Source organism: Capsicum annuum, chromosome 2 (assembly GCF_002878395.1).
Source record: "Capsicum annuum cultivar UCD-10X-F1 chromosome 2, UCD10Xv1.1, whole genome shotgun sequence".
Lineage (NCBI taxonomy): Eukaryota > Viridiplantae > Streptophyta > Magnoliopsida > Solanales > Solanaceae > Capsicum > Capsicum annuum.
The window spans coordinates 137,912,685-137,935,432 of NC_061112.1; the positions used below are offsets into that span (position 1 = coordinate 137,912,685).

At 38.2% G+C, this 22,748-nt stretch overlaps 2 protein-coding genes across 2 annotated transcripts; both read right to left on the reverse strand.

The window, feature by feature from the left end:
- Nucleotides 1–714: 714 nt before the first annotated feature.
- LOC107859829 (phospholipase D delta) lies at nt 715–10,858 on the reverse strand. The gene is made up of 10 exons (XM_016704952.2): nt 9,546–10,858; nt 9,160–9,276; nt 8,396–8,590; nt 6,037–6,339; nt 5,889–5,957; nt 5,609–5,756; nt 5,005–5,153; nt 3,988–4,146; nt 1,321–1,521; nt 715–1,212 (listed from the first exon to the last, which is right to left on the reverse strand). Exons 1-10 carry the CDS (start codon nt 10,512–10,514, stop codon nt 916–918), a joined length of 2,607 nt encoding a protein of 868 aa, XP_016560438.1. The 5' UTR covers nt 10,515–10,858; the 3' UTR covers nt 715–915.
- Nucleotides 10,859–13,963: 3,105 nt separating this feature from the next.
- Nucleotides 13,964–22,352, reverse strand: LOC107859831 (DNA-directed RNA polymerase II subunit RPB1). Its single transcript, XM_016704953.2, has 14 exons — nt 21,897–22,352; nt 21,543–21,806; nt 20,538–20,837; nt 20,298–20,456; nt 19,991–20,152; nt 19,680–19,900; nt 19,426–19,567; nt 19,013–19,348; nt 18,640–18,926; nt 18,071–18,329; nt 14,910–17,989; nt 14,574–14,645; nt 14,326–14,382; nt 13,964–14,243 (listed from the first exon to the last, which is right to left on the reverse strand). The coding sequence occupies exons 1-14, from the start codon at nt 21,978–21,980 to the stop codon at nt 14,126–14,128; spliced, it is 5,541 nt and encodes a 1,846-aa protein (XP_016560439.1). The 5' UTR covers nt 21,981–22,352; the 3' UTR covers nt 13,964–14,125.
- Nucleotides 22,353–22,748: the final 396 nt, after the last annotated feature.

Below are 22,748 nucleotides of genomic sequence, written 5' to 3' on the forward strand. Positions count from 1 at the left end.
AAAGTGAAAAGAAAGTAGAATAATAAAAGTAAAGAAAAAATAAAAAAGTGAAAATAATAAAAAATAAAATTTGAGAGATAAATGAGTATGAAAAGTTTAAAAATATATTTGAGATGTAGAGGGGCTAAATGATACTTTTAATATATTAAAAAGTAAGAAAAACGACATTCTTATTTGGAGTCAAATATCTAAAACCACCCATATGAAATTTCGTGTGCGCAAGGTGCACAAGAGCCATACTAATCTTCCTAGGGTCCCTAGCAAAGAAGAATTATTTACTAAAAACAAGACAATGTTGTTTATCCAACAAACAAAACTCTCAGTAACACCCCTCCAAATATAGATAATTTCTAGGTAACATGCATCTACTTTTGACATATTATTCAAATTAGATTATCTTTTAATGGCGATAAAGAGAACAAAAAGTACAGATTAAATCGAGATTTCATACAACTGAAGCAAGAAGATCTTGATCGAAAGCTTAAACCTTAATGTTCTAAATAACAAATGTCCTAAATAACAAAGTGAAGTCTGGGAGGATAAGATGTACCATTGGTGCGCTAGGAAATGGAATTCAAAAAGTTCTTTAACTGTGAATTTTGCTAGGATTTGAAATTCAAAAAGTCCTATAACTGTGAATTTTCTTAAAAGATAAGTTATCTATCATTATTATACTTGAATTTTAAAAGAAAAATTGTAGACCACATGAACTGATGAATCAAAACAATTAACATCTGTAATTGCACAAATCTCGAATACTATAATTCTTGATAAACAACTGACACCCAAGGTAAGTAAACACACAGCTTCCCTAACACTCAGCAAAAATACAACAAAGAAAAATGTACAAACAGGTACAAAATGACATACTACTACATTATTTTACAGTGTCATCATGGTAATAATTCTTGAGGATTATGTGGTCAAAACATCTGGGATAGTAGGGGCATGATTTCCCAGTACTCTACCCCCTATGTCTGGGAAATTTTCATATCCTGATAATGGACCTATTTTCCCATCCGCACCCACATGTATTGGATACTTCAGAAGATGTCCTTGCAGTTGACTGAAATTTTCAGCTGTGTATCTCTTCCAGTTTTCTTCAGCAACCTCATTCACCCTCCTCACACATGTTAGCGCCTCTGGTTCCTCGAAACATTCTTCTATTCTCCCAAGGTGCTCTGACCACAGGGACATTCTGTATCCGTAGATCTGCAGATCAACACAAGATGAATAAATACATAAATGTATCCGGTTTTGTTAACATCAACAGCATCTTCTCAAGATAAATTATGTGCATAGTGTGATTTTCATTTAAACCTTTCCCCGTGGATGCCTTTGCTTTTCTGTCCATGCGTAATGAGGCTGGTAGGCACCCATAGCTATCTCTGTATCTTTTGACCCAGCTAAAGATCGTTGATTTATGTTGGCAGAGCCCACTATAACATAATCATCATCCACTATCATTCCTTTGGCATGAACATATATCATGAAACGCTGAAACTTATACGAGTCTGAGACCTGATTGCACATCAAAGAAAACTTCTCAAAAACGTATTCAAGTTTGATCAAATTTTGATAAGCAAAATAAAACAAAAACAAGAAAGCATAGAGGGTGACAACTCATAACTTTTAAGGGGTCACTTGGTTTTGAGGTAAGTCATGCATGGGTAAGTAACGCGGAAATTGCAATGCAAAGATTAGTGATCTTGAATTCTAATGGGGATCACTATTGTTGGGTTTTTAGTTTGACATATTACAATTGGTACATTTACAAATGTGTCTACTTTTTAAACGAAATAAATTGTGTTTACTGTATGAGGATTAATTTGATCATTAGTGTTTCTTAACCTATGCATTACTAATACCTGCATTCTTATTTCGGCTTTCTATCATGCATAACATAACTTACGCAGGCAAGCATTATTGATGAACAGAGGTAAAATTGCAACAAAACAAAGTATTAGGTTATGCTAAAATTCAAGACAGATATTAGTTTCTCCTCATTCAAGTAACCAGCGGCCCCCAAGTTTTTTCTTCTGCTTCACACATAAGGCAGAAGCACGGAAAGACAAAATATTGTTACTGATCATAGTGGGTATGCTTCCTGCACTGAGATGAGACTTATAGGTCGAAGTAAGCCGTATGCCTATGTTACTACTTGACAAAATTGAACTTCGTTTCATTCCAGGGTATATGATTGAATTCAGTCAGTCTCACGACATAATCAGAGCAAGGCTTTGGTTACTGGCATTTCCTCATGGATCCAACTGTTAGGTTTGTGGGTAGGTTTGTAAAGCAATTCTATTAATCACCCGAAGAACTCATCTCAATCACACTTTAATAAGTCAGTCTCACTTTATCATAAATGGTTTAACCACCCCAACTAGCGGTCCAAGCAGCTACAACTAGTGTAATCATCATCAACAACAACAACAACAACAAACAAAAGTGTATTCCCACAAAGTGGGGTCTAGGGAGGGTAAGATGTACGCAGTCCATACCGCTATCTCCGAAGAAGTAGAGAGGTTGTTTTCGATAGACCCCCGGCTCAAGATAAAGAGTAGTAAACAATGGGATGGATGACACAACAGAAAATCAGGAATAAGGAATAATAAAATAGAAACCAGAGAAAATACGAAATAAGAGACATAAGGGCAACACTAAATAAGAAAATAGGAACTAAGAAATAAGAAATAGGACCCCCACCTAGTAGTAACATACCCCCACATACCAAAGACACCTAAGTACACAGTTCTAGGATTACAAACCCGGCTACACAAGAACTTCTACAATCCACGCACTCCCACTAGCCTTCTACCCTTATCCGCGACCTCCACACCTTCTTATCTAGGGTCATGTCCTCAGTAAGCTGAAGTTGTTCCATGTCATGTCTAATCACCTCCCTCCAGTATTTCTTCGGCCTACCGCTACTCCTCCTGAAACCATCCAAAGCTAGCCTCTCACACCTACGAACTGGGGCATCCGCGCCCCTCCTCATCACATGCCCAAACCACCTCAGCCTTCCTTCCTGCATCTTGTCCTCCACTGAAGCCACTCCCACCTTCTTCCGGATAATCTCATTCCTAACTCTATCCCCTCTAGTAAGCCCACACATCCAACGTAACATTCTCATTTTCGCCACCTTCAATTTTTGGATGTGGGAGTGCTTGACTGGCCAACACTCCGCTCCATACAACATGGCCGTACGAACTGTCACTCTATAGAATTTGTCTTTAAGCTTAAAGGGCACCTTCTTATCACACAACACTCCCGAGGCGAGCCTCCACTTCATCCAACCTGCTCCAATACGTTTAGCGACATCCTCATCAATCTCACCATTCCCCTGAATTGTAGACCCAAGATACTTAAAACTATCCCTCTTACGAACATCCTGAGAGTCCAACCTCACCACCACTTCGTCCTCCTGCCTCAAGTCACTAAACTTGCATTCCAAATACTCCGTCTTGGACCTACTCAACCTGAACCCCTTAGACTTGAGGGTTTGCCTCCAAACTTCCAATTTGTCATTCACAACCCCTCCCTCACGTCTCATCAATCAACACTACATCATTCGCAAATAACATACACCAAGGCACCTTGCCTTTAATACCCCGCCAACACGTCCATCACCAACACAAATAGGAATGGACTAAGAGTCGATCCCTGATGCAACCCTGTCTCGACCGGAAAATGCTCTAACGTCGTCCTCACCCGGGTCTTCCCTCCATCGTACATGTCCTTAACTAGTGTAATCATGCTATTGAATAATCATTCACCAATTGAGAAACCAGTATAGAATTCGAGGAGACGCGAAACAAGCAGAGTTTAGGGAATCTGATACTGTTTAAAAGTCGATGGCTATTTTTTAAGACTCCAAAACCCATTTTCATCAATATTAAAGGCAGCCTTCACATCAGATGCTCCAAAATTTATTTTGTGTATATACCCAACAAGCATATTTAAAACAAGAAAATTCCCAATTACCTTATCACCATTACCAGAAGGTTGAGGGATAGAGCCTGGAATTTCTTCACGGTTACCAAGGCAGTAGAAATTCAAATAATCTTGCGGATGTGAGTCCAAAAGCTGCATCGACTTGAGCTCTGTTGCAATAATTTGATACATCATCTGTATAGTCTGGCTCTGTTGAAAGAAAATAAAAATCTTAAAAAGCACATCTCATTTTCTTCTTGTATGGAGTACCTTTTTTCAGATCACTCATTGATCCAATAGTCAGTTGATCACATACTGAATCATCAAATTTTCATAGTAATATAATGACAATGAGAGGCATGAAGAAAAACACGTCATGGAACATACTCCCTCTGTTCCACAATAAGTGAATTGATGGAGTATTTTTTAGTGTTCAAAATAAGTGAATGGTTCACAATTCAAGGTAGATGTTGGAAATTTTTTTCAAATATACCATCCATTAAATGTGCATTGGAAGTGATGTATCGTTATTAAGGTTTTGAAATTTGAAAAGGATAAAAATGGAAAAACATGATAAATTTATGTCTTTATTTATTTTTATTAACATGTGTGCCAAAATCCAACAATTCACTTATTATGGAAAGGAGGGAGTAGTGTTTTTTTCAATATCCTTTTTTCTCACTTGTACCTCCATGTCTAAGGGAAGAAATATACCATCCTAAAGGATAAGAATATTTGTTCTTTCAAACATTTAAAGCAAATAAAAGCTCTCTTTTGGATAGGCATGATTATAGATAATAGAAAAAACTAAAAAGGTGGCCACAGTTTATGTTTAATGCACACTCTATAACTAGTACATTCTGATATTTGGATGCATTAACCCTTCAGACAGCTGGCATATCTAATTCTGAAAGTATACTTGATGCGGCTGCCTATTTGAGGCCAGTGTAACCTAATCATTTCATTTAATTGTTGTGGCCAGTATCATCTGATCATTGCTCATTTATAACTACCTATCTTCTTCATAAGATCCAAAAGACATAAACATAAGAGTTTCAGCAAAATTACCTGCCAGAAGAGTATTTCCTGCATAGTGATTGACTTAGGGTCCCCTTCAGGCCACATGGGCACAACAACATATACACAAAACCGCTCCCTGGCTCTAATTTTACTAGTAATTTTCAGTGCCAATTCTATCGGTATCAGATGATCAGCTCCTGATCAAGTTAAAAACAAATGAAATCAGGACGCAATGCAACTCCTCTTAAGAGTGTTTAAAATGAGTACATCTCGAAAGAGATATTAGGAAAACTATGTAAGAACTACAATTTTACTTTAGGAGGTTGCACGATCTCAAAACCATTCATTTTTTCCTAGGAAGCTACATAATTTGGAATCTTAGCAAGTTTGGAGCAATATCCGAATATTTATAAAATGGGGATGCATTCCAAGTGACAAAATGGTCATTTAGATGATAATTTCTTTTCCAGAACCATATTGGACCGCACTATTGAGTTTTACCTATGAGCTTCAATGCATTAAGTTGCAATTATCAGGGTTTCAACTTTTCATATGGACAAGAATATAAGGCCAAGCCTACCTTAATACATGCTAGGGAGTAGAATCTTATATATTGCAATTCAGAAACATAGCAAGAAGATCAAAATTTGACCTGCATCTTTGTACGATTCCCAGGCGTATGAGGATCCAAGAAAATACTGATTTTCAATATATATGAAATGCTGAGCTGATCTTATTGCCTGAATATATGCGGCTTCAATGCTTTTATCTACTATCAGATTTTTTGAGCAGACAAGGTTCTGCAAAAGATATAACGCCAAAGAAAATGTGAAGTGTGAGGGGAGGATAAATTTTCTTCCTAGAGTTCCTTAAACATTACGGCTACTTTAGCAAAAGTTTGAAAACAGAATAGAAGGCTACGGTTTCCTTGCCTGCGCCTGCGCAGCATCAATTCTCTTGGGAAAGCCCTGCACTGAACCAGAATCAATGGAGCGGAAGATCTGCAATAAAAGAATTGAGGGTGAAAGTTGAAAGATATGTAAGTATTCAAAGATATCCACAAAACAAAGAAGTATCAACCTGTACGTGCCAATTTTCTGAGTGATCTTCCCCATACACATATAATCTGGGATCATCCACTGGGATTGTAGTGCCTTCCTTTAAAACAGCAAAAGCAGGGCTGAGTATCCATGAGATACGCTCAATTTTTAGCATAGCATCATCATGCCAATGGGACATTGTTTTCTTAAAAAATTTGAATTCCCTCCACTTTGTCGCTTTCCTCCACCGCTGAGCAAAGTTTATAAGCACGTCATATACAGCAGGTCCATCAATTCTGCAATGCAAATCATGCCATGGTTGCCTTGGAGCCTTGGTCCCTGCCTAATGCATGTGACCAAAAATAATCAAAACAAGAAAAGATAATCAACTTTGAGGAAAATACAGGAAAGACGTAATGAAAAGAAAGGAATATGTAACAGAAAAAGGACAAACAACACATGTAAACGTACAATACGCTGAAATGAGCTTGGTTTCAATTGAAACAAAAGCGAGAGCCCTGCACTTAAGTTACTTAGGGACCTTTCAGATAACCCTATTCAATACTTGCAAGAGAACGTTCAAAGTTGAATGAACAAAAACCAACGGCAAACGTGCTTGTTAATGTCAAAAGAATATCATTCACTATCTATCAAATACTAGATATTTTATGGCTACAACACTGAAATACATTAAATCAATCACTACCATTTTTTTTTGATATCCGTGGTGTCCAGGCTAGCTTTCGTGCACCTCGACTAAATCCATGGGATACCTACCACTTCCCACCAGCAGCAGATACCAAGTAACTTTGTCCACCAAGGCTAGGACAGATGAGAAGAATCACCTAGTGTTTTGTACCTCCATTGGGATTTGAACCTGAGACCTCAGGCTCTCAACCCACATCATTGACCACTAGACCACTACCATATTGATAATAATCTACCAAGTTTCTTATTTCATAATTTATGTTAGGAAATTATTTTATCACAGTTCTTGAATTTTATGATATACAACTATTTGTTAATGAACAATTATTGCTGACAGAGTTACATATTGCAGATTGAGTATTAGAGATGAAATAGGTTCATCTACATTAAGGTTAATGAAGAAACACGTATACCGAGTTGGCAAGAAATAAGTCCCAAATTATCCCCCAAAAGAAATCCAAGATAAGAAATCATAGTAATAAAAACCGAAAGAAGATATAGCAATCTGATATTGAATATTCAAAATACAGGCACATAACTTTAAGTCTTGAGATTTAATTTTTCACTATCAAACAGCTCATAACACTTCTGAAAAATAATTACAACAATTATGGATGTCAAGAACCATATTTAAGTTTGAAAATGTTGATACTCAAAATCCAGGACATAAGTTTCAGGATTTAGAGTCTAACTATTACTCCCTCCATCCCAATTTATGTGGCATCATTTGACATGGCACAAAGTTTAAGAAAAAGGAAGACTTTGAAATTTGTGGTCTAAAATAAACTTTATACATTTGTTTGACTATAAATCATTTCATGGTAAAAGAGGAATTTAAAGTTAAGATGTTTCTAATTATAAAAAGGTGACATTCTCTCTGGGATAGGCTAAAAAGGAAAGGGTGCCACATAAATTGGAAATGAGGGAGTATTATTCAATTAATGGCTAATAAATCTCCTTAACGAGTATCTACAGCAATTACATAAGTAGAGAACCATATGCTTTGCGCTCCTTCTAATTACAACATGCTTGAGAGCTTGAAATGCTGTGAACTACAACACTGCCCTTTGCTCGTTAAAATTTAAATCACGTGAAAAATAATAGCTATATACTAAATATCTAGCAGCAAATTGTCTCCCATAGTATGAAAAGATGGCTTACATTTGTTAGTTCAGAAGAAGAATTGTAGATACTCTACATAAACCTATAACCCTTTCTTTCTAGATTACTTGGTCACAATAACATATGATAATAAATTTCATATTATCCCCTTTTTGATAATTAAGAATAATAAATCTGTTGTTAGTGCCCACAACATCACACTAGCATCAAGTACACTAGCCATTTACACAACCAACCAATTTCTATGATCAGTATTCCACAAGTCCACTTCAATGTCTGCTGACTGCAATCGCAGTTGTTCCAAATTCTGTAAGGGAATACTTAGCAGCATTTCATAAAATTCTTGGAAACAACGTTCTAGAAAAAAACAAATCAACCAAGTGAAGAGAAATCTCTTCATTTGCTGAAGACAATGGTATTTTTTGTGAATCTACGGTCAAGAGTATTGATCCCCTAACCACCTTCACAATTCTAGAAAATCAACTATGTAAAGTAAGGAGTCGTCCCAGAGTACATATGACAGATATTAGAATTATTGAAGGGAAAAATTTAGAACAAAAGCCACTCACAGGAAATGTAGGCTGATGAAAGTCATCTTTAAATACAGTGTCAAGATCATGGAATAAGCGATGTTCCGGTGTATCATATCGACCATCACAGAGATCCAGACCTCCTAAGAATGCTGTAATTTTTCTATTATTACCAGGTGCCTGTGTATCTACCAGTACACACTTCTGATGGTGTGTAAACATGGTTCCAACTACCTGGAAGCAAAAAATATTTAGGTCACAAAAGCACTTCATTGCAATATCAGTAGAGGCCATGGTGTGTAAACATGGTTCCAACTACCTGGAAGCAAAAAATATTCAGGTCACAAAGTCACTTCATTGCAATATCAGTAGAGGGCAAATCATGCATCCAAAGGTAGGGAAATTGGTTTAACTGATTTTATATTCATAAAAAGATTGAAGACTCTCAGAAGGGAATATTTATACCTTCCAAACAAATTTAACTACTGCTTTAGAAGAATTATAGTATTTGTTTATTCCATTCATTCATGACACTATCCTGTCAAGCCACAGAAGGCAAGCATCCGTATTTATGTTATTCTGCTGAACCAAAGCTCTTCCTTGATTCCCATCTTTCATCCGTAAAATTATAAGAATATTTTCAAATGGAACCTCCATCAAATGGAACACCTGATACTGAACCCAAACTATTGAAGGCATGGTTCAAGGGGCAATAACTTCACAGGCACATAGGGAAGCCAACAATCAGAAGACCTCAAAGTACATTTAATCTAACAAATGTGTAAATGGTTATGAAAGTTAACCTGTTGCTTGATAAGGCTGAGCTTACTGCTAGCATAACGTGGTGACAAAACGCATATTACAGAGGAATGCTTAAAGAACTTCCTGGTCTCCTCATCGTGAGTTCCCATTACTCCCGCCTGCATCCAATGTCATCTCAAACTATTGTTTAATTCACCAACAAGAACTCAAACTAATGATACACTCATTTGAAAGCAAGTTGAAAAAGACAATTCATTTTAATGTAAATTGAGCTCGCCATTAAAATAATAACCACTAGCAACATTAAGACAATATTCTTATCTTACACCTATCTGACTACCTACTTAAAATAACAGCCAACAAAGTATCCAAAAGTAACTCAATATAGTTTAACAAAGAAATCAGCAAACAGTATAAAGATCCATACCGTGTTAATAAAGAATTTATCATGGGAAGTTTTATCATCCCAAACTAATAAAAGAACCCGAACCCCTTCTTGAGACTTATACTTAAGTAATTCACCAAGTGTCAAGTCTCCGCCGCGTGGCAATGGCTTGGTGGGCTCTCGAATTAACTTGATTTTGTGAAAAACAGACCACCCAACAATGTAAACCAAATGATGAGCCTCTGAAATTGCATAACATACATCTTCCCAGCATTTGTTGTGTTCGAAAACTGTATTGTTTTCCAGCTGTATATCTGGGAGCTTAAAGTTATCGCTAACATGAGCATCTTGGTACAGCTTCACTGAACTCCCTTTTCTCAGTGGAAAATACGTATGCCTTACCCCTAAATGCTGAGGATCTGAAGCAATTCCTCTTCTGTACAATGGGTTTTTATCGTACGGAACGAATTTCATCATTAACCGGAGAGCCGTGTTGGGTTTTGGAGGTTTACCTGAAGCACCAATAACGGGAAACCAGCCGGCAATGACCTCACCGGGGGCAATTTTCTCGGCCAGAATAGTAACTTTACCCATAACTTGAGCACCGAAAACATCATCATCTTTAACACGAAACTCCAAAGAGTCAATTGGGTGTGCTAAGTGGATATGGAAATGCTCATCCCAAACAGGGTTTTGTGAATTGGGTATAACACGTGTACGGGCAAGAGCAGTGTGAGGAGCGCACACAGTAACGTATGGGTCACTAGTTATAATCCTCCGGTGGTGGATTTTTTGGTCGGAGGTTTTCACATTGGGAACAGCGCCGTTTCCGTCGGTGGCGGCGGAGTCGTCGTCAGGAGGAGGTTTCCGGCAGACATCACAGGCGGTGAAGCAACGGCGAATACGCTCGGAAGTTAAGTCCATGTTGGGTAAATGACGTGCTTGAATTATATGAAGCTCTAAATCTCCATGTAAACAAATGAAGTTTTCCTTGGATGAATTTTCTGCCATGTTTTTGTGTTGTGTCGAGAGAGATTGTTGTAGTTGTAATAGTGTTCAAAGAAACATAGGGAAAAGAGAGAGAAGATGATAGCAATTGCAGAGATATAGAGATACACGTTGTGAATAACTGCAAAGCTTTGCTGTGATTTTACGACTCCCAGTAATGGTGACACCGTAGGACGTAGCGGTGGAGGTTAAGGTATTATTGACATTTAACTTTAAGTAACAAAAGTGTGGCATTTGCATATGCCAAATGGGAGTAAGCACTGCGTTTGGAGTTTGGACATTCAAATTGTAGTCTGTATTTGAAACTTACTAAAGTTAGAAACTCAATTGTTAAAAAAAAATAAAAAAAAAGTATCTCTCTAATTCAAAATAAATTAAGAATATGCCTCCAAATTTAAAAAGAAATGTACATGTAGATGTTTATTTAAAAAATGGGCTAATATCACCTTTTTAAATTCGAAATTTATTTTCAAGAATTTTTTACTTGTATTTAGCGATATAAAAAACATTATTTTAGAATCTCTTTTTTTCCCTTTTTGCTTGGCATATCTCGTTTAGTAATAAGATTATAGTATATAAGTTTTCGTGAGAGCAATCAAATGTAGAATAAAATTGCGTATAATAATAAATTTTCATCTTTAGGCATTGAATATCTTTTTTATATTTTAAATAGGTTTCACCACAATTAAGATATCATGTTAGTATAATTTTAGGTAGAACATTCTTTTTTTGTTTTGCAATTGCTACATGCACTTGGGACCAACAAGTTAAAATTTGAACGCATTATTTTCAAAGTAGTTCAGAATTAATATGATGTTGGTGTGATTTTCTTATAATATGTAGCTAGACAAATTAAAAGGATCCATTAGAAAATATTTCACAAGATTAATACACAATGCTAATATAATAGGGGGTATATTACAAACTAAATTTACTACGCTGCATCGCAGTTAGTATAGAAGACGTGTAAATCACATCTTATATAATTTTAAAATTTTTATAAAAATTTGTATTTTTGAAATTTTATGACATACGTGTTAGATCTTGAAAGAGAGAAATCTATTGATTTGGTGATTAGAGAAACTGATTTGATGATAGTTGATTTGAGTGGTTTGCCTTTTTCTTTAATATTTGACTTAAAGAAGGTTTGCCTAACATGTTCCAGTAGGACCAATATTGTAGTAATTGGTCATCAAGATTTGTGTTTAACAAGTCTATATATATGTCGAACTTTCTTCTAGAAAAGGGTTAAAAGAAAGTGTAGGGGCTAAATCTTGTATAGCTTTACAGACGAAAATGAAATAAAAGTAAAGCAGCTCGTTAATATTCTCCCATCATTTCTTATGCAGCACTTAAAGCCTACACTTTAGAGGCCAAAAGTTGAAACTAGAACAAGTTCATTAGTCATTAATTAATGTTTCTACTTTCTAATTACATAATTAAAAAAAAAAAAAAAAACAGAATGAAAAACGAATAATACATTTCGTAATATTAGAAATTATACTCCTCCATATGTGTGAATAAAATCAAAAAGAAAAAAAGAAAATATCACTGTGGGTAAAATAAATAAGTACTTTTTTGGAATTAAGAATTAGCTCACTTAAGTGCAATTCTGTCTTTTCCGATTTGGATAAACATTTTCGTGATTGCTTATCATTAGTGTGGGGACTTAAGTACATGTTAATGGAGTTCCGATATGGACAAAGGGAATTGCAAAAATCAAAGAAAACTAATGCGGTCAAAAAGGATTTATATGCTTTTATAAGGAAATCAGTTGCAGTCGATAACAACAATGTCTCCTTAGTTAGCTGATAAAATTCATGATGGAAGACAATGATTGGTTATCCACCTTATCAAAGTAAACCTCTATCATATCCATACTTGACATCTCGTACTCCTGGTTTTAAGTTATATTAACAATCGCATTCCTCAATAGTTACTCTCACCGTTCCAAAATACTGGTCATAATTTGCTTTCTTAGTCAAACATAAATATATTTTTTCATTATAGTGATATGAGAAAAATTATGACTTATAATAGTATTTTTGTATAGTTTTTAAATATCTAAATTTTAAATTTAAAAATATTAAATTAATAATTTAAATTAAATTTAAAAATTCGTTAAACTAACTCGAAATTTAAGACATGACAACTTAGGATGTAAGGAGAAGCAAAGCATGGCAACTATTTCGAAGGAACGGAGAAATTACAGTTCAATTACTATCTAATAAAAAATAGTACTTAGCCCCCAAGGGGGTGGTTGAGTTGATTTGAGGAGACTTTCCATAGCGGAGGTCGCGGGTTCATTCCACCTCTAATACCTTCTCAATCGAGCTCGTCGCACGGGATTTACCTAGTGCGGTTTACATCTCCTATGTGATTTGTGAGCTATTGCACGGTGAGGGGTTTATCCAGTGTGCACACAGTGCTCACCCGAAGGACAGAGGCTGTAGCGGCTGCGATCTTGGAGTTTCCAAAAAAAAATAGTACTTAACTAGCATATTAAAACTCATTGATAAACACTATGGATGATAGCTTAAATTTTATTCTAATTTGAACGTTTATTTAGTTCTTGTTCTTGATAATACAGGTTACCTATTACTTTACTCAATTCTAGACCATACAATCGCTCTCCACGTAGTTCTAATTGATTTTGACATAAATAATACGTAGATTCCTGTCTTCATCTGAACATTTTACATAAAGAGGCGTATAACCGCTGCACACATTGCGTGAGACGTGGCGCTACCCGAATTCCAACGAATTTCATATGATTTCTCAAACTTGCAAAGAATCTACTGATGCACTTGCTAAGCTTGCAGTGCAATAATACTCTGGTTCATGTGGGTCAGGTTAACCAGGAAAGAGTAACACCACCTGTTTAAATTACCCAATGTTACATACACAACGTTTTTTAAAAAAAGGAAGTACCAAGATAAGTGCATCCAAAAACCATTGAACTTCATAACACAAGGACGTCCTTTCACTTGGACAAAGATTTGCCATCTTAATGAAAATGCCTTCCACAACTCTCCATAAAGAAGACTCAAGACGACCTTTTCAATGTGAAGCATAAAGAGGCCTATAATAATATCAGCAACCTCAGAATTTTTATACGAAAACACCGAAGTTCAAGACTATTTCATAGGAACCACGTTTGCGCATCTAATAAAATACAAGATCAGAGTCATAGGCAGCAAATGAAAATCCACAGCCTCCACCCCAAATGGAAAAACAAGAGAAGCAGGTTGCATTATTCGGTTTTACCAATGGAAAGTAGAACCCAATTAATTAAACTCCTATCTCCTAGACGTTACATACTATTGAGACCGACCCCCCCCCCCCCCCCCCCCCGCGCCTTCCCTCTCCTCCTAACACAATTTGATCTTCAATAGAAGGACACAACTTGATCTTCCCACCTTTATCCAAAGCATTCTCGACTGAAAAAGAGAAACCGACAAACTTGACAAAACATGCATTTGTTCGAAAAAATATTATACAAGGTCCAGAGTCATTCAATCTTAAGCCTCCAGAAGCACAGTACTGACTAATGAGCCAGTTTCAGCCACTGAAAGATTAAAAGTGAAAATACAACTTTCTTTCTTCCCTAATGATTAACCAGTCTTGTCATCTTTGACACTCTTGTTGTCTCTATCACTTATACGTGGGGTGTACTGGCTAGTAGATGATGGTGAATACCCAGGAGCACTTGGTGAGTACCCTGCACTTGGACTGAAGAAAAACAGTTTTTAGAAAGGAAAAAAAAACATAAATCACACTGCATTAAGGACCTGAGAAGTAAAACCCAACTAACCTGTACTGGGGAGAACTCGGACTATAATCTGGACTTGTACCTGAGTTGTTGTATGGGCTGAATTTGGGGGAAAAGAAGAGAAAATTATTTCAAAAATGGATCAGGAAATCATGCTCATCAAAATTCAAAATGCAGCGTAAGACAAAGAAAAAGGAGGTTACCCTCCAACAGTATAAGATCTCACTATTTTACTTCCACCAAGATTTCAGGCAGTATATCAAATACAGGACTACATGCACATCAGTTACCTGCTGGGACTATAGGTTGGGCTTGAAGGAGAATATGATGGAGATGTTGGAGAGTACGAAGGTGACGTAGGACTGCAAAAACAAGACCACATTTAATCACGTCATTAGTAATATACCAAGAGCCAGTCAGAAATCTACCAATACAAACCCCGACGATTTCAGAAACTAACTAGTTATAATGAAACTGACTTTAAACCAGAGATAAATTAGGTAAAGCAGCGTAATTAAGATTAAGGCACTAGTAAAGTCGATGTATTATTATCGAACAGAGGCAACTTGAGCCTTTCCTGTCCGGCAAACGAATCAAGACACCTGTATCAAACAAAGGTTGTTTACCTGTAACTTGGAGATGACGGGCTGTAAGGACTAGAAGGAGACAGCTTCGGGCTGGTTGGCGAATATGCAAGGGAGGGGCTGTATCTTGCCGAGGGATTGTAACTTGGTGATGTAGGACTGTAGGATGGTGATGTTGGGCTATAGCTGGGAGATGTTGGGCTGTAACCAGGGGAGGTAGGACTGTATGCAGGAGAAGTCGGACTATATGAAGGGGAAGTTGGACTATAAGTTGGTGAGGTGGGGCTATATGAAGGCGACGTGGGGCTGTATGAAGGTGAAGTGGGACTGTAAGATGGGGAAGTGGGGCTGTAAGATGGAGAAGTGGGGCTATAGGCAGGAGAAGTAGGGCTGTAGGCAGGAGAAGTAGGACTGTAAGCAGGAGAAGTAGGACTATAACTGGGCGATGTTGGGCTATAGCTAGGTGATGTTGGGCTGTAGCTCGGAGATGTTGGGCTATAACTGGGTGATGTGGGTGAGTATGATGGACTGGTTGGAGAATATGCTGGACTTGTTGGGCTGTAGCCAGGGGAGCTTGGGCTATAAGTGGGGGAAGTTGGGCTGTACCCAGGGGATGTGGGGCTGTAGCCCGGGGAAGTGGGGCTGTAACCTGGAGAGGTCGGGCTATAACCAGGGGATGATGGACTATAACCAGGGGATGACGGGCTGTATCCAGGGGATGAAGTGGGAGAGAAAGCCATTCCACCCACATAAGGAGAAAATTGAGCATCTGTCATCGGTGACATCCGCATATTTGGGCTAAGCAAATAATTTGGAGACATCATTCCGTCATGATATGGGGTCCCACTGATAGGTGAACGTCCAGGGGTCATGCCAAATTCAAGACCACCTTCCATGTAGCTAGGCAGTGGTATCTCAATAGCTTGTTTCAACATCTCCTCATTGAGGTACAAAGCACAGCCTCCCGTGCCAATCGGTGCAAGTTGACCTAACATGATATTTTCTGTTACACCCTTCAGGTAATCTGATTCTGCAAATACAGCAGCATCAAGAAGAATGTCCACTGTCTCTTCAAATGAGCATCTCATCATGGGACCTGTGTCATTCCGGTTAATACCATGACGAGTAATGGCCATTAGATGACCACGGTAGGTCATGGTATCACACAATATGGCCAGATGTCTGTAGTTCACATAGGACCCATCAAAAGATATGACGACCCTCAACTCATCCAGCAGTGCCCTACGAACTGCCTCAATACCAAGAACTTCAATAACTTCAATCAAGTGATTACTTGTTGTTCTGCTTGCATCAACATCTTCATGTGTCATAACAGCTAAAAGATTTACACCCTCAGTGTCCAACATCCATTCATTTTCTGCTTTAAATCCTTCATTGTCATCAAACTTCTGCACCTTACTGTTCTTTATGAACACCTTGTTGATATCTGGAATACCACGGAGAGCCATCTCCGTAAGCATGTTACTCTCGATCTTCTTAAGGAATACATCATCCTCAGCAGATTCATCCAATTCACCTTTTGGAGCTTCATCATTCATAATACGAATTCGAAGGATCAGCTTTTCCGCATTATCATCATTAAAGATACAGGTTAAGTCATCATCGAATTCAAGATTGATCTTTTCAGCAATGTCAGCCATACTAAGTTTCTTATCCACCATCATTTCACGATTTAACTCTATGCGAAGCAACCACGGGGAGATTTTGTCAGGATCAATCTCTTCATCTGGCATTTCATAGTATGACTTGACGAATTCAACATCTTCCTCAATAAGGGTGCTCATAGGATCAGGATCATACCACACTTCTGTGGCTTGAGTAACGCTCCGCAAAGTGGTATATTCCAAGGCACACTGGACAGTTTTGGCTCTCTCTTTTGTTTTGCCTACCTCAGGTTTCAAGTACACAGAAAGAGAGGGTGTTTTGATTTTCTTCGCAACATTTATGATCTCCCTCAACCTTGGCACACCAAGCGTAACATTCTTGGCACTCACACCAGCATAATGAAATGTATTAAGAGTCATCTGTGTGGCAGGCTCACCAATAGACTGTGCAGCAACACAGCCAATCATCTCTCCTGGTGCCACAAGGGACTGCAAGAAGCGAGACTCTATCTCACCAACTACCCATTCAAAAGCCTCGCGGCTAAGCCTATACTCCTTCAGAACCCTTTTACTCGCCAAGGCACTACGGAGCAAGATATTGAAGAAAAGAGTGGCATTCTTTTGAGCCTCCATGCTTAGGTAATCATCACCAGGAACAACCTTCAGCCTCTCTTGTAACTTATCAACAGCTTCCACAATCTCCATAGGATGCATATCGGAGGGCCTCCGGAAATCTATCTTAAATGTCTTTTGGGCATTCAAGACAAGCCTCTGAATGTTAACAGGAAGTGGCCAAGAATTGTCACCCGTTACAGCAATCTCTGTCCCAAGCTGGTGTCTATCAGCTTCAAGCTTCTGAACTTCTGCATCGAACACACTACGAATCTCGCGAATACCTTTTAGATCTTCGACAGCTTCGAGCAACATGTAACTTGGGTTCCAGTTAGGATCATCGATCTCATATGCATACATGTCTTCAAATGTTGATTTCTTTGCTTTCAGAGAATCCAGCTTCTGTGTCTCAATCCAAACAGAATCCATCCCATCTTCCCCATACAGAAACTGGATGACATCACCCAGTGAGTTCCTAACAGTACCATCATACTTGACCATGATATCCTCCATGGCCTTCACTAACCGCCTCTGGATGTACCCGGTCTCGGAAGTTTTCACAGCAGTATCAATCAGACCTTCTCTACCACCCATAGCATGGAAGAAAAACTCTTGCGGGGTGAGTCCCCGGAGATATGAGTTCTCCACAAAACCACGACTTTCTGGACCATAATCATCCTTGGTAAAATGAGGAAGAGTTCGGTCTATGAACCCAAAAGGAATACGTTTCCCTTCAACATTCTGTTGTCCCACACAAGCAGTCATTTGAGATATGTTGATAAAACTTCCCTTGGACCCAGCTGTAACCATAGCTTTAAGATTATTGCTCTCTGATAAACTCTTTTCTGCACTGCTTCCAGCATCATCACGAGCCTTATTCAACACCTAAGATTACAAAGAAAACATTATAACAAAGTTATCACACAAAACCAAGAAAAAGAGATGGATGTCCATATACAAAAGTACCTGGTTCACTCTGTTCTCGAATGATTCCATCATTGTTCGCCCTGGTTCAGCTTCTAACTGCTTCTCTTGAGCAGCTTTAATAAGTTCTTTGACTTTGCTTTTTGCATTCGAGATAGTTTCATTAATTTTCTCCATGGTTGCAGCATCAGCAATTGTATCTCCTATTCCAATGCTAAATGCTTGCTGAAGAAGCCAATAATTAACCAGCCACTGTGTATGTCCCAGAAACTTTCGAGCAGCATCTGGCCCAACCTCCTCCCTGTTTGCAGAGGCAAAGTTAACTAGGGAAAATATGACAATGACCCCCCTACAGTAACATACTTATAGAGCCCGTGTTTTGCAGCTATCATCTCATCCACCTCACTTCCAACTAATGACAACATCCTCACATAAACAGGAGGAAAGCAAGCCACATGGTGCATCACGAGACCGTTGTTGTCTAGAACAAGTATTTAGGGTTGACATAAAGCCGACCCCAAGTGAATGGGGTCCAGATACAGACTTGATATGAAAGCGTTAGGTAAGTCCAGGAGAACAAAATAGAAATACAAAATACTGAAAATGCATACCATATAACATGGATCAGACTTCCAGTGGATGTCCCAAGGGTCTTTTTGCAAAGAGTACCAGATAGCAACTCCCCTTTCTCTATTCTAACTTGAGTATCTCCAGGAGTTATGTACCCTTTTTCTGAATCATTATGCCATGCGGAATATCTTAAAAGATTTATTTGTTTAGGTATGATGAGGTTAAACACTTGCTTTCCAGTCCAAAGTGGCCTTGGTTTCAGAATCGCTGGAGCGGGAACTTTCCCGTCAAAATCTTCCCACCACATTAAGATGTTCATAAAGACATCCTGCAAACCGAAAGTAAGCAGTCTTTACCAGATCATGCAAAATCATGAAAGATTAAAGAATTTTGAAATGGCACGTGTGGATTTACCTTTTCTATAAAGGTATCCCTTTTAGTGACTTTGCGGCAACCTAAAAGCGTATCCTGGACAATACCCATTACAGGCCTATTTGCCTGGGGTGAAACAATACACTTGGGGACCATCATAAGCTCCAGCACCTCTGCTCTGGTTTCAAATGACTGGGGAACATGCATGTTCATTTCGTCACCATCAAAATCAGCATTGTAGGGAGAAGTGACAGACAAATTCAAGCGGAAAGTTGAGTATGGCATGATCTTAATCCTATGCCCCATAATAGACATTTTGTGTAGACTTGGTTGCCGATTGAAAAGAACAAAATCCCCATCATTTAAGTGTCTCTCAACCTGCATTGGCAGCATTGTCAGAGAGCTTTCTCAGATATCAAAAGTCCCTCAGTTACTTGGAACTGAAAGAAACAAACCTTATATCCCAGTTCAAGGTGCTGATCGCTGCTCTTCTTCAAGTATCGGAGATCAAGCCTTTGGCCATCATCCCTAATTATATACTTGGCCCCAGTTTTACCAGGAGGTGGATGAGGTCCATATTCAACAAGCTCCTTTAACCTGTTTGAAAACACCAGCTTCAATCAGCACAAACATACAATTCATTTTTCTTCTTGTTTCAAGTGGGTTGGTGAGTGCAGGGTTTCATTTCTACAAGAACAAAAACACACACCTTTCAATGTTATATGGTGTCACTGTTTCTGGATAAGTCAGATTCAGAGCAATACTCCATGGGACTCCCAATTGATCAATGTTAATAGTTGGATCGGGAGTAATCACTGTCCGAGCAGAAAAGTCTACTCTTTTGCCCATCAGATTGCCTCTGATCCGACCTTCCTTTGATTTTAACCTACTACATATTGATTTGATAGGTCTACCTGATCTTTGCGTAGCCTGAAAATTAGAATATGAAAAACCCAGTGATGAGAACTTAAACAGATTCAACAGTTGAATAAAAAAAATCTCAAGAAAAAATCATCATACTCTTGGCTGTCCTGGCAGATCATTATCAAAATATGTAGCTATATGAAATTGCAATAACTGCGCAAACTCCGAAATGATGTGTGCCGGTGCCCCATTCCTTTCCTGCCTCTTCAAATTCTCGTTGTGACGAATAATCATGGCCAGTTGATGTGTTAAATCATCCTAAATTAAATTTAAACGAAAAGGTAATCCATCAATTGGCACAATTTTCTAGAAATTTCTGTAAAGAATAGAAGAAAGTAGAGATAAAGCAACACTTTTAGACAACAGTACAGTAAGCTCTCAACCTCAACAGGAAAATGAATACCTCACTCCTTGATGAAGTATCCATCATCACAGAAGGCCGAACAGGTGGTGGTGGTATAGGAAGCGCTTGAAGAATCATCCAATCCGGGCGAGCATACTCCGGGTTTAGGCCTAGCAATAAGCAGTCTTCGTCACTCACCCTCTTCAGAATGCTCAACACCTATAAGATGACGTGTAATAATACATGTGGTAAGAGGTTGTCACAAGCAAATCAGAACACCTAGGGGAAACATACACATACCCTTTCAGCAGAGAGTTGTTGCTTCCTTTCAACTGGTTCTGGCATCTGCTCCGGGTCGTCACTCTTTTTCTTTTGCATCTTATATTCAGCAACCATTTTCATACCATCTATTGAAATTTTTGGCTGCTGTGCTCCACATCCACCTCTACTCTTCCTGACAGGTTCTTCAGTATCTTGACTTTGTACATCGATTTCATCCCCTCCTTCACATTTTGTTTTATTTTTGCAGGCATCCAACATCTTTCTCAGCCTGTTTTTAGGATTCCTGATTCTCATGGCTTGCTTGAACTTAGGATCCTCCTGCACAAAATCAGAAAATCCAGAGTCTCATTAATTCATCCAATAGCTACATTGAGCATCAGAAACATTTGTCCAGATAATAAATAAAGACAACTACCTTCCTTATGAGACGTCAAGAGACAATTTTTTTTTTCCTTTTCATTCAACAGTGAGACCATATGGGAGTGTAGTGAGACTGTTTAGAGCTGTCTAACTATAAAAATCACCTCTATACATGAGTTGCAATCCCATTTTCAATGTTCAACAGGTAAATAATCAAAAGCCAATGAGTTTGATTACTCTTTAAACAGGAAACAGTCTGTCTCTCCCTTCTAACCGGAAAAAAGCAAAGGCAGGACCGAAATTTGCACCCTTCGACAAAAATACCAGTCACTAAAGTACCAAATCCTGATTAAGTAATACATGGAAGCTACCTCCTAAAAAGGATCATGTGATGTAATCGAAAATTCTGTTCTACCACCACATTTGGAACTTGTTCAGTTGGCTTCTAAACCTCAAAACCTCAACTCTCCAACTTTAATGGTTTACCCACTCATATCTTAATTAATATTATGAACTTCAATATTCAAGCCAGTAGCGAAAAACAGATGCACAGTAATTGAAGTCAATAACATTCCTTCTACACCTAAAATACTAAATTTACCCAAAAACCACAATTCATTGGATGCAAAACTGTCAACCTAAAATTTAATTCCATCAAAGTACCTCATCTGCCAGAATTTTCGAGCAGTTGAAGCAGACACAACGAAGGATACTAAGCACGGGTTTCATAAACCCGATATGAAACATAGGCTTTGCAAGCTCAAGATGACCAAAATGCCCAGGACACTCGGCCATGTTAGCCATACACGTCTCGCACTTCATCTTCCTATCAATTGTCCCAAGGCGAGGATCACTCAACCCTCCCGGCTTCGGTTTCCCTCTTTCCGTCGTCTCACCATGTTCAATGTGCACCACAGACATTTGTCTCTGCAATCACATCAACCAATTAAAAAAATTAAAATCAATTTCACTCAAAATACAAAACCCTAGAAGTCAAATCGGGTTTCGGAAAATTACAATTTCGTCGGGGCTAACAATGCCGAATTGGACCACCCGGACTTTGGCAACCTCCGCCGGCGAGTAGGGGAAGCGCAAATCCATGGTGGGGGGATTTAGGGTATAAGTTTAACACAACAATTAAGAAATTAAACAGTTTGGATAATTGTTTTTTCAACGAGATAGTAGAGGGTTTTGATTAATCGATGTGTAAGTTTCCAATTTATCACTCAATTTTTCAGTTTAATTCACTTGATTAGTACAGATCTGAGTTTTCGCTTCGCTCTTCTCTCCTCAGTTTGAGAAGGAGGCTTTGCAAACAAAGTCAAGAATGAAGAAAAATAAGACTATTTATAGAATAATAGCCACCGCCTATGTCCCATACAAACTGCTAACTTACGCTAGGCGGGTTTTTAACCTAAACTGCACGCCTATATGCGCGTCGGGCACTTCCTTCATCTTTTTTTTTTCTTTTTTTTCGCGAATAATGAAATATACTCTCAATAACAAAATAAAGGTGATGGAATTTTGGAATAGTGTACCCCTAGTGTTCAAATTGGGTTTTGAAATCAAACTCATCCGATATAGATGGGGCGATTCAGATAAGGTTCAATGTAGATTTAACTTTTGGTTCACTCATGAAATTTGCACAATTTGAGGGTACCATCGTAGCTCATCTCTTCTCGAGAATCCATACATCCTTTACAGTGTATGAATAACTATTTTTCGAGCACAAATTTAGGTTCAACCTTAAGGAAAAAATAAAATGAAGCACCCAAAAATGCATTTTCACACCACGAACTACGAGATCGCCCCTTTCATTCTGGGATAACGACGGGGTCGTACCATTCGAGCCGTTTTTTTCTTGACTCA